Here is a 17,604-nt window from a genome sequence, read left to right on the forward strand (position 1 = left end):
TCCAGTAGTCATGTATGGATGTGAGAGTTGGACTATAAAGAAAGCTGAACACCGAGGAACTGATGGTTTTGAGCTGTGGTGTTGGAGAAGACTCTTGAGAGTCCCTTGGACTGCAAGGAGATCCAACCAGTCCATCCTAAAGGAAATCAGTCCTGAATATTCCTTGGAAGGACTGATGCTGAAGCTGAAACTCCAATACTTTGGCCACCTGATGCGAAGAGCTGACTCACTTGAAAAGACCCTGATAGTGGGAAAGATTTGGAAGGTGGGAGGAGAAGGGGATGACAGGGAATGAGATGGTTGGATGGCATCACCAACTCAATGGACATGAGTTTGAATAATTTCCGGGAGTTGGTGATGGACAGGGAGGCCTGGCGTGCTGCAGTCCATGGGGTCGCAAAGAGTCAGACACAACTGAGCAACTGAACTAAATATTATTAAATTATCATTGTTTTTTATTCTGTTAACAATTAAACTTTAACAGAAGTTTTATTCCAAACTTATGTGAACGGTATTTGCACTAGCTAATAAACTTACTTGACTTTTCGTAGGCGGGAACTTACGGCATGTGTGATCAGGAGCAGTTGACAAGTTTTCTTTTCTGACCGGATGAAGTGACGCAGGCTAATTAGTACTTAAAGTCATATGTATCAGAATGTATGGGCTTCTCTTTCCTGAGACCTTTGATGAGACTAACTGTTTCCTGTGAACGAAAGATCTCATTGATCTGAACAGGTCTGTTGGTCCCCTGATATTTGCCTTTTGAGTTTTTAACCCGTTCTCCCTTGTAAGGTGTTGAAAATGAGTGGTGGTAGAGTTCATAACAGTAACCAATGTTCTTCTGAAATAGATATGCACACATATGTGTTTAATTCATAATACTTAGCAGTTCAGTTCAGTCGCTCAATCGTGTCGGACTCTGCGACCCCATGAACTGCAGCACGCCAGGCTTCCCTGTCCATCACCAACTCCCAGAGTTTATTCAAACTCATGTCCATGTCAGTGATGCCATCCAATCGTCTCATCCTCTGGTGTCCCCTTCTCCTCCTGCCTTCAATCTTTCCCAACATCAGGGTCTTTTCTAAGGAATATATTTTTCCTAGCATCGTACATACATATGTATTTCATAGATACAAGAATTTTTTCTTCTCTTTTCTTTGGTTGACATCTGCCACATACTTAGAAATCCGGACGTGTTGGTCTGGACGAGTGCTGCTTTTTATCTGTATTTGCAAAAGATGAAAAGTGAAATGTTTGTAAACTTTTTTCTTTTTTCAAAAAAGAAAATCACTTGCACAACTTTCTTTACACATCATTTGCCATGGTCCACAAAAGGTTATGCCTGTGCTACAGGGAATCAGGACCTAGAATCAAACTGCAGTGTCAACCAAGAGCTAGGAATTAAGAGTTTATTTGTTTTAATTGTTCATATCTAGAATAAATAAATTTCTGTTTTGTCCAGAAGTGTCCTGATTGACACTTGGGTCCAGACAAAATTATTAATAGCAGGTTTTTTCACCCTTAAAGTATCCTAATCTTCATAATAACTATATGTTCACTCTCTTCATGACATTTGTATATGAAATTATAATCTTATATTTTATACTGATTTCTAAGGATGTTTAGAGAGCTTCCCTGATAGCTTAGTTGATAAATAATCCACCTACAATGCAGGAGACCCCAGTTTGATTCCTGGGTCAGGACGATCCGCTGGAGAAGGGAAAGGCTACTTACTCCAGTATGCTTGGACTTCCTTTGTGGCTCAGCTGGTAAAGAATCCACCTGCAACGTGGGAGACCTGGGTTCAGAAAATGAATTTACTTCTTGTCAGAGTCTACTCTATTTATATTTTATGGCATAAAGGCAGAAATCAGAACCCCCAAAGAAATGCCTCTCATGGTCAAGGAAAGATGGACAATGGCTTATTTGGTTCTCTTGTACTGGGTCTGACTAGAGTAGGTCACCAAATGCATTCCCGTTCCTGTCAATTATTGCTCATAGACTTGCCACAGGATCCTTGAGCACAAAACCTCAATATCCCCTTCATGGATCACAGCCTTGTCCTGGCAAAGGGGCTTGCATAACTCAATGCAGCTATGAGCCATGCTGCGTAGAGCTACCCAAGAGGGACAGATCATAGTGAAGAGTTCTGATAAAACGTGCTTCACTAGAGGAGGGAATGGCAACTTACTCCAGTATTCTTGCCACGAGAACCCCATGAACAGTATGAAAAGGCAAAAAATATGACACCAAAAGATGAGCCCACCACACCCACTCCCCCAGGTTGGAAGGTGGCCGATATGCTACTGGGGAAGAGCAGAAGACAGTTGCTATAATAGCTCCACAAATAATGAAGAAGCTGGGCCAATGTGGAAATGGTGCTCAGATGTGGATGTGTCTGGTGATGAAAGGAAAGTCTGATACTATCAAGAACAATATTGCCTAGGAACCTGGAATGTTGGGTCCGTGAATCAAGGTAAATAATTGGACGTGGCCAAGCAGGAGATGCAAGAGTGAACACTGACATCTTAGAAATCAGTGAACTAAAGTGGATGGGAATGGGTGAATTTAATTCGGATGCCCATTATATCTACTACTGTGGGCAAGAACCCCTTAGAAGAAAGAGAGGAGCCCTCCAAGTTAGCAAAAGTCCAAAATGCAGTTCTTGGGTGAAATCTCAAAAATAACAGAATGATCTCAGTTCATTTCCAAGGCAAACCATTCAAATCACAGTAATCTAAGTCTGTATCCAAACAATGATGCCGAAGAGCTGAAGTTGACTGATTCTATGCAGACCTACAAGACCTTCTAGAACTAACAGAAAAAAAAAAAAAAAAATGTCCTTTTCATCATACAGGATTAAAATACAAAAATAGGAAGTCAAGAGGCCCCTTGAATAACAGAAGTTTGGCCTTGGAGTCCAAAATGAAGCATGGCAAAGGCTAACAGAGTTTTGTTAAGAGAATACACTGATCATGGCAAGCACAGTTTTTCCAACAACATGAGGTGACTCTACACATGGACATCATCAGATTGTCAATACCGAACTCAGACTGATTATGTTCTTTACAGCCAAAGATGGAGAAGCTTTATACAGTCAGCAAAAATAAGACCTGGAGCTGACTATGGCTCAGATCATCAGCTCCTTATTACAAAATTCAGGCTTAAATTGAAGAAAGTAGGGAAAACACTAGACCATTCAGGTATGACCTAAATCAAATCCCTTATGATTATACAATAAAGGTGATTAATAGAATCAAGGGATTAGATCTGGTTGACAGAGTGCTTGAAGAGCTATGAGTAACACTGTACAGGAGGTGGTGACCAAAACCATCCCAAAGGAAAAGAAATGCAGGAGGGCAAAGTGTTTATCTGAGGGGGATTTATAAATAGCTGAGGAAAGAAGAGAAGCAAAAGGCAGGGGGGAAACTGAAAGATATACCCAACTTCAGAGTTCCAGAGAATAGCAAGGAGAGATAAGATCTTAAATGAATAGGGCAGAGAAATAGAGGAAAACAATGTAATGGGAAAAACTAGAGATATAGTCAAGGAAATTGGAGATATCAAGGGATTATTTCATGCAAGGATGAGCATGATAAAGGACAGAAACAGCAAGGACCTAACAGAGGCAGAAGAGGCAAAGAATATATGGCAAGAATACAGAGAACTATACAAAAATGGTCTTCATGATCCAGATAACCATGGTTACTCACCTAGAGCCGGATATCCTGGAGTGTGAGGTCAGTCGGGCCTTAGGAAGCATTGCTATGAGCAAAGTTACTGGAAGTGATGGAATTTTAGCTGAGCTCTTTAAAATCATAAAATTTTAAATGCTGTTAAAATGCTGAACTCAATACACCAAAAAATTTGGAAAACACACCAATGGCCACAGGACTGGAAAAGGTCAGTTTTTCTTACCAATCCCAAAGAAAAGCACTGCCAAGAATGTTCAAACTACTATACAGTTGGGCTCATTTCACATGATAGCAAGTTCAGTTCAGTTCAGTCGCTCAGTTGTGTCCGACTCTTTGCGACCCCATGAATCGCAGCATGCCAGGCCTCCCTGTCCATCACCAACTCCCAGAGTTCACTGAGACTCACGTCCATCGAGTCAGTGATGCCATCCAGCCATCTCATCCTCTGTCGTCCCTGTCTCCTCCTGCCCTCAATCTTTCCCAGCATCAAGGCCTTTTCAAATGAGTCAGCTCTTCACATCAGGTGGCCAAAGTATTAGAGTTTCAGCTTCAACATCAGTCCTTCCAGTGAACACCCAGGACTGATGTCCTTTAGAATGGACTGGTTGGATCTCCTTGCAGTCCAAGGGACTCTCAAGAGTCTTCTCCAACACCACAGTTCAAAAGCATCAATTCTTTGGTGCTCAGCTTTCTTTATAGTCCAACTCTCACATCCATACATGACTACTGAAAAAACCATAGCCTTGACTAGACAGACCTTTGTTGGCAAAGTAATGTCTCTGCTTTTTAATATGCTGTCTAGTTTGGTCATAACTTTTCTTCCAAGGAGTAAGCGTCTTTTAATTTCATGGCTGCAGTCACCATCTGCAATAACATGATAGCAAGGTTATGTTCAAAATTCTTCAAGCCAGACTTCAGCAGTACATGAACCAAGAATTTCCAGTTGTACTAGCTGTGTTTCAAAGAGACAGAGGAACCAGAGATCAAATTTCCAACATTTACTGGATCATGGAGAAAGCAAGGAAATTTGAGAAAAACATCTACTTGAATCCATTGACTATGCTAAGGCTTTTGATTGTGTGGATTACAGAAAACTGTGCAAAATTCTTAAAGAGATGGGGATACCAAACCATCTTACTTGTCTCCTGAGAAACCTGTACGTGGGTCAAGAAGCAACAGTTAGAACTGGACATGCAACACAGACTGTTTCAAAATTGTGAAAGGAGAACATCAAGGCTGTATATTGTCACTCTGCTTATTTAACTTATTACATCATTCAAAATGCTTGAATGGATGAATCACAAGCTGGAATCAAGATGCTGCGAGAAATATCAACAGCCTTAGATATACAGATGACAGCACTTTGCTGGTAGAAAGTTAAGAGACTATTGATGAGGGTGAAAGAGGAGAGTGAAAAAGCTGGCTTGAAACTCAGCATTCAAAAAACTAAGATCATGACATCCAGTCCCATGACTTCATGGCAAACAGAAGGAGAAAAAGCAGAAACAGTGACATATTTTATTTTTTTGAGCTCCAAAATCACTGCAGTAGTGACTGCAGTCATGAAGGAAAACTATGACAAACCTAGAAACATATTTAAAAACAGAGACATCACTTTGCTGACAAAGGTCCATATAGTTAAAGCTATGGTTTCTCCAGTAGTCATGTACAGATATGAAAGTTGGACCATGAAGAAGTCTGAGCCCCAAGAATTGATGCTTTCTAACTGTGATGTTGGATAAGACTGTTGAGAATCCCTTGGACTGCAGGGAGATCCAATCAGTCCATTCTAAAGGAAATCAGTCCTGAATACTCGTTGGAAGAACTGATGCTGAAGCTGAAGCTCCAGTATTTTGGCCATCAGATGTGAAGAACTGACTCATTTGAAAAGGCCTTGATGCTGGGAAAGGTTGAAGGCAAGAGAAGGGGGTGACAGAGGATGAGATGGTTAGCATCACCAACTCAATGGAGATGAATTTGAACAAACTCCAGGTGAGTGGAGGACAGAGGAGCCTGGTGTGCTGCAGTTCACGAGGTCACAAAGATTAGGACATGGCTTAGAAACTGAATAACAACAATACAGCCTCAGTACATGCTAGTTGCCCTTGTATATGAAGTAGTAATATTATACTTTCTCTTAATCAGTGAACTTTCTTTCATGTTAACTTGAAAACAATGTGTTGAACCTGAGGAAAGGATGAAAGAGCTCATTCATTTTTCTATTAATATATGTTTGAAATATCCTAGGCATAGGCTATGATTTTGCTTCCTAGTTTTGATACCTTTTTTCAAAGTCAGCAGGGTTAACAACTCTTAGCCACATTTTTAAGCCTCTGGAAAAGCATCTGCTTTAAATATATCTCAATATGATATGTGTACTGAGCAGTAAAATTATATTCACAAGGCATCAATGCATTATCTTTACCCACTGGTATACAAGACAGAAAATCAATGCACTTCCCTTCATTATCACCAGAATTATCTTCAAAGAAACCATTTCTAAGATCAAGAAGATATCTCAATGCTCTGTATCCTTGGGAGGATATATATTGAATATTAGACAACCAGTCTGTCCATTTAATTTAAATTATGGCCCATGTCTTGGGATTGATTGAGTTCCATTCTGAAGGACCTTCTATTAAATTCAGTCAGGAAGAATGGATTAAAAATAGATTAGAACTACCACATTCAGCTTTTTCTGTGTCCTCTGCAGAATAATTTCCATTCACTCCTTTCTTAACTTATAAACATCCACTCAGAACAACCACTCTAGAACTCAAATTCCAGTTGAATTAATCTTTTCTACAGACTTTATATTTGGGGGCTCCAAAATCACTGCAGATAGTGACTGCAGCCATGAAATTAAAAGATGCTTGCTCCTTGGAAGAAAAGCTATGGCCAACATAGACAGCATATTAAAAAGCAGATACATTACTTTGTCAACAAAAGTCTGCCTACTCAGAGCTATGGTTTTTCCAGTAGTCCCGTATGGATGTGAGTGTGGGGAGGGAGGAGGGAGGAGGGTTCAGGATGGGGAACACATGTATACTAATTAAATAATTTTCTATTAAAGAAAAAAAATAAAAAATAAAAAAAAAAAATATAGCTGATTTAAAAAAAAAAAAGTAAAAAATAAATAAATAAAAAATAAAGAAAGCTGAACATCAAAGAATTGATACTTTTGAACTGTGGTGTTGGAGAAGACTCTTGAGAGTCCCCTGGACTGCAAGGAGATCCAACCAGTCCATTCTAAAGGAAATCAGTCCTGAATATTCCTTGGAAGGACTGAGGCTGAAGCTGAAACTCTAATACTTTGGCTACCTGATGTGAAGAACTGACTCATTGGAAAAGACCTTGGTGCTGGGAAGGATTTGGAGAGCGAGGAGAAGGGGATGACAGAGGATGAGATAATTGGATGGCATCACAGACTCTATGGACATGAGTTTGAGTAAATTCAAGGAGCTGGTGATGGACAGGAGGGCCTGGTGTGCTGCAGTCCATGGGGTCGCAAAGAGTCGGACACGACTAAGCGACTGAACTGAACTGAGGTGCTAAACAATTTTGCATAGGGAATATTCTTCATCTGCCCATATGTAATAAAACTTCGTGTTTGATGTAAGCATTATACTGTTTAATTTTACACACACACACACACGTCAGTACAAATATAGAAGCAATATTTTAAGTAATAATATAAGAATAAGAACATAAACATTAACATGTGTAATAATAATAACTTGAAATATCTTTGTTATTAACACATTACAAAGTGTTCTCAGTTTAGTCACTTATTGAGTAGTGAGAATATGGTATAAATCTCACTTTGGTAAACACCAAGAAATGCAATAATGAGCACGCATCCCGAAGGAATTCATGTTGCCTCTGCTCGTTTTTCCCTCAATCCAGAGAGTAGCTAGTAGGAAAATCATGGGGACTAACTTTTGCCTAAGGGGTATGTTTCTCTTGCCAAAATAAGATGATCTATCCTCTAAATAAAGCATAGAAAATAACTCTTTCAGGGACTTTAGCATTTATACTATTTAAAGAGTGTAAACCAAGTGGAGGAGCTTTTTTGGTTTAGGCCTTCCTTAGAGGTACATAAATACAATAAAGTTAAGCCTATATAAACTATTTTTAAATAACTTGAAAAAGCCCCAGTCTTCCTCTTCTCAAGTCAAATATGGGATCATTTCCTCTTTTGTTTTTCTTCTTTCTGAAACCGGAGAAAGGTGGTTTGCTTCAGTTATCAAGACTTTCTGGAAGAAACGGTTTGTTGGATGAGATTATCTGGATGAATTCCATGGTTGGTTAGGAGATTGGTTACTCTATCATCTTAATTCTGTACCTCACCCTAATTTCTATTAGGAAATTTGGGTACAGAGTAACACAGAGTTCTTCTTTATATTCTTGAGAATATAATACTATATTTATATGGTACATTTTCATTCCTGTTCCTGTAAAATCATATTACTAATTCCTTAATGAAAAAAGAAACTACGTATCTCTAGTTTTTTGAACTATATGGAGCTTTATTTGAATAATTTTTAAAAATTTATATACATTGAAATATATTACTTCCACAAATGTCATGTTTAAATATCCATATATTCATTTACTTATTTGTAATTTTTAATTTTGAAAAATGTTAGAGATTTAGTACCATAAGCAAAAAAAGGAGTTGACGATTTAAGATTAATGGTGACATGTACGAGGCTAAAAATAATACATTATCTTTTATTTGCATGTACTTTTTAAAAAAATACTAGGTAAATGAAAAATATTTTCACTGAAACCTAATTGTGATTTTATAGTAAATCAATTTAGTAATAGTTATTTTATAGTAGGAATTAACTTATTCTTAAATCTTTAAAGTCAGAATAAGTTAAAAACGATCTGATATTAGCTAATATTAACCATAAATAGTCTGTATAGGATTTGGGTTCAATGAGCCAATGCTATCTGCCTTGGCAGGTTCTATATCTAATAAATCTTTTTATGCTCCCCTCCATGAGCATCTAGGACTATGCCTTGCCTGTAGTAGGCACTTAGTATATTTTGAGTTGAATTATTATCAGTTTTATGCTCCATTAAAAAATTAAGACCTATGGGATTGAATAGTAGTTTATATCTTTGCCTTTAAGTGACTTTTCATCTTCCAGAGTCTAATTAGGTAGCTCTTTCCCTTAATCAGTGCTTATGAAATTCACCAAGTTTACGAAACGCATCTAATGTTTCAACTACAGCAAAAAGCCCTTTGCACATGAGAAACAGTAATAGTCCAGTGTTTCATCTGACAACTTGTGATTCCTGCCTTCAGATGGCAGGAGAATCTTCTGTTTTTAACGTGTTATTTGTGGTGAATAATCTGCCTGCCAGTGCAGCAGATGTAGACTCCATCCCTGGATTGGGAAGATCCCTAGGATGAAGAAATGGCAACCCACTCCAGTATTCTTGCCTGGAGAGTTCTGTGGACAGAGGAGCCTGACAGACTACAGCCCGTGGTATTACAGAGTCTGAGGTGACTGAGTGACCGAACATGCACACGCATTTATCCAATTTGCCCATAAAAAGGCTTCTTGAGATTTAAAAGACACACTTTAGAGAACAAAAACGCAGAAGCACACAAAATGATATTTGATTCCCATAGCTTTAAATAAAGAGATCCCAGACTCATCGACATCCCGGAAATGAGTTTTGTGTCTCTTTACTGAAGAGGTGCCAGAAGTCTTAAATTACCATGAATCTAATCTTGCTTGTTGATGATATCAAGTTTCTTTAAAGCATTTCCTGTTGGATTTGTTAAGAATTACTTAATTTTATTTCATGATATCCATCTAGTTATAACCAACAAAATATTAACTGATGTCAGTATCCTAGATTATGTGAGTAGAATGCTCAAGTTTTCAGGTGATCTGTTACTTCAAAAGTATTTTGAGGTCCTTTATCTTACACAGAGCTCTAACCGTATGACATCTGATATTCTTCAGCATATTGAAATTCACTGTGTAATCAATAGCCTCACTGAGTCTAAAGGGTGCTATACCCATAGAGATTTATGTTTAAGTAATATATGGATGTGCTCAAGGGCTTGTTTCTGCATCTTCCCACAAACTAGCTGGGAGAGTAAGAAACTTCATTAAAAAGACATTTGTCAGGATGCTAGAGGATAGGAAAAATCCTCCACAGGCTATGTACCTAATTTCCAGCCAATACAGAATGACTCCCAACAGGAATCATTGATTGCTTTAGTGGCTTAAGTGATGGCGCTGTTAGCATCTCTTTTGGCTGACTGCTTTGCAATCTAGTTGCTTTCAGATGTATGAAAGGGCATCTTAATATTCATAGAGAACTTCTGTCTCACTTCATTTCTTCCAACCTTGATCTGGCTGTGTCCTGTGGGCAAAGCTTATTGAAACCCCAGATGTGTCAGAGTTATAGAAACAAGGTACTTGGGGAAAGGGTTAGGCTTTTCGATGTTTCAGTCATTGCCCCCCAAAATGTTTTCACAATTGCTTCTTATTTCATTCTTTTTTAAGTCACTCAGTCATGATCAACTCTTTGTGACCCCATGGACTGTAGCCCATCAGGCTCCTCTGTCCATGGGATTTCCCAGGCAAGTATATTGGGGTGGGTAGCCATCCCCTTCTCCAGGGGATCTTCCTTACCCAGGAATTGAACCTGTGTCTTCTACATTGTAGGTGGGTTCTTCACCATCCAAGCTACCAGGGAAGCCCAGTCACCACCATTCCTCCCTGCCTTACACACAGGAACCTCCATCCTAATTCCCACTTGTTTATATACCCAGAGTCATTGACCAGCAGATTTTAAACATACAGATTTATCCTGGAAACAGAATATAATGTGATTGGATTAATTTATCAATGCTTGTTGAAAACTTAACACCCTCATTTCAGCTCTGACTTGACACTGAAAGAATTTTTTTTTTTTAATTATGAATGCATGGTCTGGTAACAAGACTTGTTTCTTCACAGTTCTTTTGCAAATAAAATAAGCTCTTGGAAAAGCTGTAGTTAAAAGCGCTAACTACAGAAAGTTTGGTATGCACAGGAATGTCACAGGAGAAGGACTTGGAAGTCTTCAAAAAAAAAAAAAAAACCTGTACATCTGACAAAAACAGCAAGTGTTGTCCTAGCTGGCTTCCCTAGCTGGCTTCCTCAACATCACCCGCTGATGGTAACCAGTTTCAGAAATCACACTCCAAAGTGAATAAAGAATTATCTGCACTCTTGTGTTTATGTAGAGATTCAACTCCCAAATGTTTTTTTTTTTTTTTTTCTAATAGATATTCTGGAACTCAAAATCTAATCAAATTATTACAGTTCTACACACATACCAATGGAAAAGGAGATTACCTGTGGTGAAAAACTATTAATTAAATGTGGATGATAGTGTAATTCCTTCTGGTTAAACTGGCTCAGTTCTCTTGTAGACTACTTTTATAATTGTTGAACACCTGTTAGAAGGCAGTGTTTCCAATAATGTGATGCTCAAGAAACCTTGTTTCTTAGTGTGTTTGTAAGAAATAGTCAGACCATGTGGATTGTGACACCCCCCTATTCTTTATTCCATATACAGTAGTGCATTCTCAGGCACCTACTTGTCATATAACACAAAGACAACTCAAGGCCCACTTACAAGGCAAAACGTGCTGTCCCCTTGTAAAGGAGTAATGCTAAGTTGCCACAAAATCATGTCCAGTGGGCAACAGTGTAGACTAGACCCCTTGAAGCAAGGAGTGGGTGGGCTCTGTCTCTCTAGCAGCCAACACTCCCCTTCCTTCTGCTGGGAGATGTTCAGGACCCCAACACTTGGACTAGCAACTGATGTTGTACCTGCTGGTGGCCTGTTAACAAGGATACTGGAGGGAAAACAAAGAGGAAGTGACGGGTCAGCTCTTCAGTGAGGAACTGAATTTAGCTTGTTTAGAAGAGTATTTTCATGACAGATTTTTCTCACACATAGAAAATAGCATTTTCTTGCAAAGTATAATGGTATCACTTTTTTCAGGCTGTCTCTGAGGTAGATGAAGTAATCTTATTCCACTGTTTGTACACTTTTAAATACTGTTGTTGTCTGTTTTGTTTCACTTGTGTTTCCGTGTTATAGGTCCACTAACATTCTGATACATTTTCCCAATGAACAGGTCGCCATGGAGATGGAAGTTATTGGCCAGTTGATACGAATTTGATTGATAGAAGCACTCTGAATGGTATGTATATAAATTAGGTTCTATTGGATTAGTCATATTAATTAAAATGGTTAATTCTAGCATGTCTGAGGCAAATTTTCTGTTGACTGCAAGTGCCAATATCCTCAAACTTAGGGTTTTAGTGGGGATAATAGAAGCATGAAATTATTAATAAACCTGGAGTTTATTTCACCAGGAGACAATGGCAATGAGAGCTGACAAGTACACAAAAGAGTCAGTTAGAAAAGCCTAGACATAGAGAATGTTATAAATGATGCAGGGCTGTTAACTGTCTCCATTTGAAAGTACCCTATGTATTTGAAATATTTCCAAAAATGAAATTTTATTAAAGAGAGGTGATGTCAAAAGTACAGCAAGCTGAAACCCATTCAGTTTCATAAACTGAAGTTACTAGGACTTTTGGAAGAGTCAGAGTGCCAGGAAATTAAGAGGCAATCTGTACAGACAATTGAGAAGGAACAATTATTTCCTCACAGTTTCCATCACTGCTGAACAAGGTTATGTATGTTACAGATGAAGCAAATGTAAGCCATGAACACAGAACAATATATTTCTTAAATGGTGTGTCCTAAAGAACACTAATCTTGAACAGAAATGCCCAATGGAACAGCTAAAAATACTGGAGGCCCAGTAAAATTTGAATTATTTCTAATTGCCTAAGAGCTGAGGCAAAGAAAAATATTGCAAGGGATTACCATCTCAATGTATGCAGGCATCTCAATGTACATATCCATAGGCAACTAGAAATAATTCAAACTTAACTGAACCTCCTGTATTTTTAATTATTAAATCTGGCAAACCTAATTTTGGATCAGTACCAAGTTTAAAAGTTTGGTACTGACTATTTGAATTTGCCCTTCAAAAGAGAATGAATTCCCTAATCAAAAAGAAACCCTAGCCCAAATTTGACATGAACAGATAAGTCAACAGATAAGAACTTCTCTTTTCGTAGAAGCCAGACTTCAGTTGAAGAGAATGACAGTAACTGAGAGAAATGCATGTCATTGTATTTTTGTTTTTACTATTTAAGATTCCTAGTGAGAAATATAATTGTATTTAAATTTGATCTGATATACATTGTCTCACAGGAGAGAGTCATGAAGATAAAACAGATAAATGACATCCAATGATGTTGAGCCATTTTAGATAGCTTATTGGCATTATCCCTTCTCAGATTTCTGCATCACGTAATGATGTTTTAGGCATTTCCTATTAAATGAATGGGATGAACAAAGCACCTGAAACATTTCTAGAGATGCCACTGAAATAACTATTACAGGCTACATGATTAATTAAGGTGATTTGATAACCTCAGAGACATAGATGGTAGAGGGCATGCTTAATCTATTTCCTATTCTTTTTTTTGCTATCCAGGAAATGATGGTAAATATTAATATGTAATTTGCCTTTAGCTTGTGCTCTTATATGCAAGTTAGCAAAGGCATTTGAAAACTCTACCTTCCTAATTAAAATGCTGCCAACATCTTATACCATAAGAAGAGGGTATATTTTCAAATTATATACACAAATGATACCTTGACTGATAAAACTCTAACACCGCCCCCCCAAACTTTGCAAAGTAGGCTGCATCAACAAGAACACTTTAGAATCTTGAGTTTTTGAACCTCACGTACAATAAAAATTTCATACATCTCCTTATGCAGTGACAGAATTATAGAGGTTTCCTATCTCTCCTTTTACTTGCTGGATTCATCCTTCAAAGGATTGTAATAGAATAATGGTTTACTGTCAGAACACTCAAGCCAGTTGCAAATAAATTTAGAGCTTGCTAATCATTTACTTTCCCTTATGTGTCACTCTTTTAAAAACAACACTCTTGGAATTCAAATAAAGAAAAACAAAGCTATAGTTCATGTTTATTCTTGAAGTTGGAAGCCCTTAATTAAATTGAGGAAACTGAAGAGGCTTCCTAAATTATTTTCTGATGACAGGTAGAATCAAAGCTAATATGCGGTGATATGATAGTATTTTACTTTTATGATGTGTTCAATTTTATGGTTCACCTTCTTACAGCAGGAGAATCTTCAACTTCTGAAAATGTGATTTTGTAGTTTATATTTGTCTGAAGGATAACAACAGTGAAAATTACTTCAATTCAATTGTTTTCTTGTGGGGGAAGATAAATCACCAATTACGTTGGTAGCTTTTTCCATAGTTTTCAAAATTAATAATATTGGTAAAGAAATCTACAAACCCTATAAGAATGTTGTTATATTGACTTCAACCTTTGAAAACTTAATTAATTTGACAGATGTGATACTTTGGTGAAGCATTATTTTAAAACTAATGTTATTGATTAATTTTTTAGTACTTAGAATCATATTTGGTATTCTGTAAAATATGACATAAATGCTGTGGTTAGGAGAAAAAGCATTTGCCCTCCAGTTTTGAAAACCTTTGTTTATTTAACTCAATAGCATTTTAACTAATCTAAATAGAGTATATAGAGAAGCTCTTGCCATATTTGCATGAGATGGTCATTCTGAGGTTGTTAAAGTGTTATAGGGCACCCAACAGACACCTTAATGCCAAAAGAAAGGTCCAGAAATAAAATTTTACACTCAATTCCCTGATGTAAAGATAATTGGAGCATCTCAGGGGTCTCAAGTTCTAGTCTACAAGAGGCTCTGCCGACCTACTATCTTAGCTCAGTTCAGTTCAGTCACTCAGTTGTATCTGACTCTTTGCGACCTCATGAATCACAGCACACCAGGCCTCCCTGTCCATCACCAACTCCCAGAGTTTACCCAAACTCATGTGCATCGAGTTGGTGATGCCATCCAGCCATCTCATCCTCTGTCATCCCCTTCACCCTGATCCCTCCCAGGATCAGGGTCTTTTCCAATGAGTCAACTGTTCACATGAGGTGGCCAAAGTATTGGAGTTTGATGTTAAGGACCTCAGGCTAATCCCAAACTCCAGGTACTAGAAGTGACTCTGTCATGGTTTAGAAATGTGTGAATCAAGTTACTTAAATTTTCGGATCTCAGTTTTCATGAGAACATAGGCAGTGTTCAGCTTGATCAGGATTTCTCAACCACAGAACTATCGCCATTTGGGACTGAATAACCTGTTTGCCGTCGGGCTCCTCCTGTGCTCCGTAGGATGTTTAGCAGCATCCCTGGCCGTTATCCTCCAGGTGCCAGTAGTGTTTCCCCTCCACTCCGCTGGAACAACCCACATTGTCTCTAGACACTGCCAAATTTCCTCTTGCGGGGTAAAATCTCCCCAGTTTAAAAACCACTCATCTTGATTAGCAACCTCCAGAAGTAGTTACAAGGTACATGGGTCCCTTGAGAAGCTCTGCGAAAAAAGTTTTCCGTTGTCAATAAGCATTGGGAAACTCATTTGATATTGACTTCTCTTTGGTCAGGTCCCCGCCTTCTACCTGAACACTTAGAGCACTAGTCTTGAGAGAGCATCTCTGCTCACTGTATACCCTTGATTCAGTGATCTCCACTCCCAGGCTTCAGATTCCATCAATAGGCCAGCTCCCACAGTTACATCTCTAACACAGACCTTCCAGCTGCCTCTTTATGATTCATCATGAGACCTCAGTTTGAGACTGAACCTCTCTTCTTGCCCTACTGAGTCTGCCTGCACTTTTGCCGTCTCCCGCACCCTAGACATCAGGACTGTTGCTGAGGCCTGAACCTCCCTTTCTGTCCTCCTCCATGTGCAATCCACCTTGTTCATTTCCTTACCAGCTCTATGGTTTACCTGTCCTCTCTGCTTGACTGAAATTGCCACCATCTCAGTTTAAGGGATCATCTCCTCTTAACCTGGCGAATACAGTATCCTCTTAGCTGGTCTCTGTTTCCCCACCACCAAGCCCTCTCCATGCAGGCGGAAGAGATATCTTCTTAGAACAAGCAAAGCCTGTCACTTTGCTGAAAACTCTTATTTGTAGCTTTACCAAGGATGATTGAATTGGATCTACAAGGCTCATGCTATCAAGGTCTTGTTTATCTTTCCCGCCTCATTGTGTGGCATTTCCTGTTTGTTCCCAATATTCCAGACACACACACTGTCTGCCGTTAGTTCCCTCGTAAGGGAACAAGAACTAACTCCTAGCAATACTTTAAAATTCAGCTTAAATGTCACTTCTATAATGAGGTTTTTAATGACCTCCATCTTCTGTCAGTGACCTCGTATTATATCTTCATGTTACATCTTTTTACATGACTTCTTCTTTAAAGCACCAACTGTAGAGGTAATATATATATATTATATAATTAATTATATTATAAATATATTATATAATTAATAAATTAATATATATATATATTATATATATATATAACAGTGAATTGAAAGCAACGATTATGCCTCTATTTTTTGGGAGGTGGGGATGAGCAATCAGTATTCTAATTTGGGAATTATTCTCAGACTGCATAATATATAAGACTATGGCATAAAAATTATTATGAAATCATATGTATATATGTGGTCCCATAAATAGATTTTAGTGGTTTCATAATCTGGCTGCTGTTCCTTCTCTCCTCTTCCAGAAACATATCTCAGAAATGGAGCTTTTGCATCTCTCTGCTATTAGCTATGCCTTGACCCCAAGTGAGAAGAAATCTGACATTCTGTTCACATCACTATGATGCACATGGGGTACATGTTTCAGGAATGGAAGACAGAACATTTAACACATAGGAATTTTTTTTTTTTCCTTCTTTGGTCCAAGCAATTCCTATTTACATGATCTTAAAAAATATTCACCCAGTGTTACTGCCATGTATGACTCAAACTAAGTTTGTCAGAAATGGTGAACTGTTAAGTTTAAATTAAAGTAATAAAATCCATGAGCTCCCCAAATGCCTCCATTGTAAGTTGTCATATAAAAGGTTAATTTATACCAATCAGTTAATTTATTAAGAACAGAAAGGGCATATTGAGGTACAACTGAACATGATTTTTTCAATTGTAAGTAAAACTAACAGAAAGTTCTGACCTTTCATTACTCGCCTCACTCCTTTGTCATAAAGGAAAAAGTTGCTTCAAGGAAACCTTATTTCTTTCATTTATAATCAGAATCTTTTAACAGAAAGTACTGTGTAAAGACTTGATGAATTACCTGCCCCTGAGATTCAAGTTATATTGGTAGCATTTATTTTTTTCCAATAATATTGAGTCAATAATAATTTATTTAAAATTAGGTGACTATCTTTTCAAGAAAAACCCCCAGTGATTCCTAGATAAGTTATCAAAAGATAGTGTTTCACTTTTGAGACAAGTGCTGGGTTATTATATTCACTTGTGAAAGCAAGTTACTATATATTTCACATTGAATATTATCTACAAGCTTTCTAGAAAATTTGGAGTTTAAAAGTCCACACCAAAAGTATACCGAATGGTATGGTAGATTATTAAGTTAGGCAAAATTTTATTTAATATTTCAGCATTATAGTGATATTATAAGCAATTACTTTGTATAGGGCACTGAGATAATTGTTTTGCATGTATTTTTTTCTAATTGTGACAGTAACTACATACAGTAAATATTATTTCCATTTTACAGATATAGGCATAAAAAAGCCATTTAAAGGCTCATTAGTCATGCTTGTTTATATAAACAAATTATCATTCTGCTATTTTCACTTAAATATTGTGTGCCATGAGGTACAGTTGCAAAACAGGAAAAAAAAATTA

At 37.7% G+C, this 17,604-nt stretch overlaps 1 protein-coding gene across 5 annotated transcripts in view; it reads left to right on the forward strand.

Annotated features, from left to right (window-relative positions):
- DCC (DCC netrin 1 receptor) overlaps positions 1 to 17,604 on the forward strand; it is an 845,500-nt gene that overhangs the window by 716,613 nt on the left and 111,283 nt on the right. For all 5 annotated transcript variants that reach the window (XM_086372410.1, XM_086372411.1, XM_086372412.1 and 2 more), the window contains exon 21: positions 11,860 to 11,925. In XM_086372410.1, the coding sequence (XP_086228536.1) occupies positions 11,860 to 11,925 (66 nt within the window). The remainder of the gene's footprint in view (positions 1 to 11,859; positions 11,926 to 17,604) is intronic.

The sequence above is a fragment of the Bos grunniens genome, chromosome 24 (genome assembly GCF_055505025.1).
Source record: "Bos grunniens cultivar Pamir isolate PY7600 chromosome 24, Bosgru_T2T1.0, whole genome shotgun sequence".
Taxonomy (NCBI): domain Eukaryota; kingdom Metazoa; phylum Chordata; class Mammalia; order Artiodactyla; family Bovidae; genus Bos; species Bos grunniens.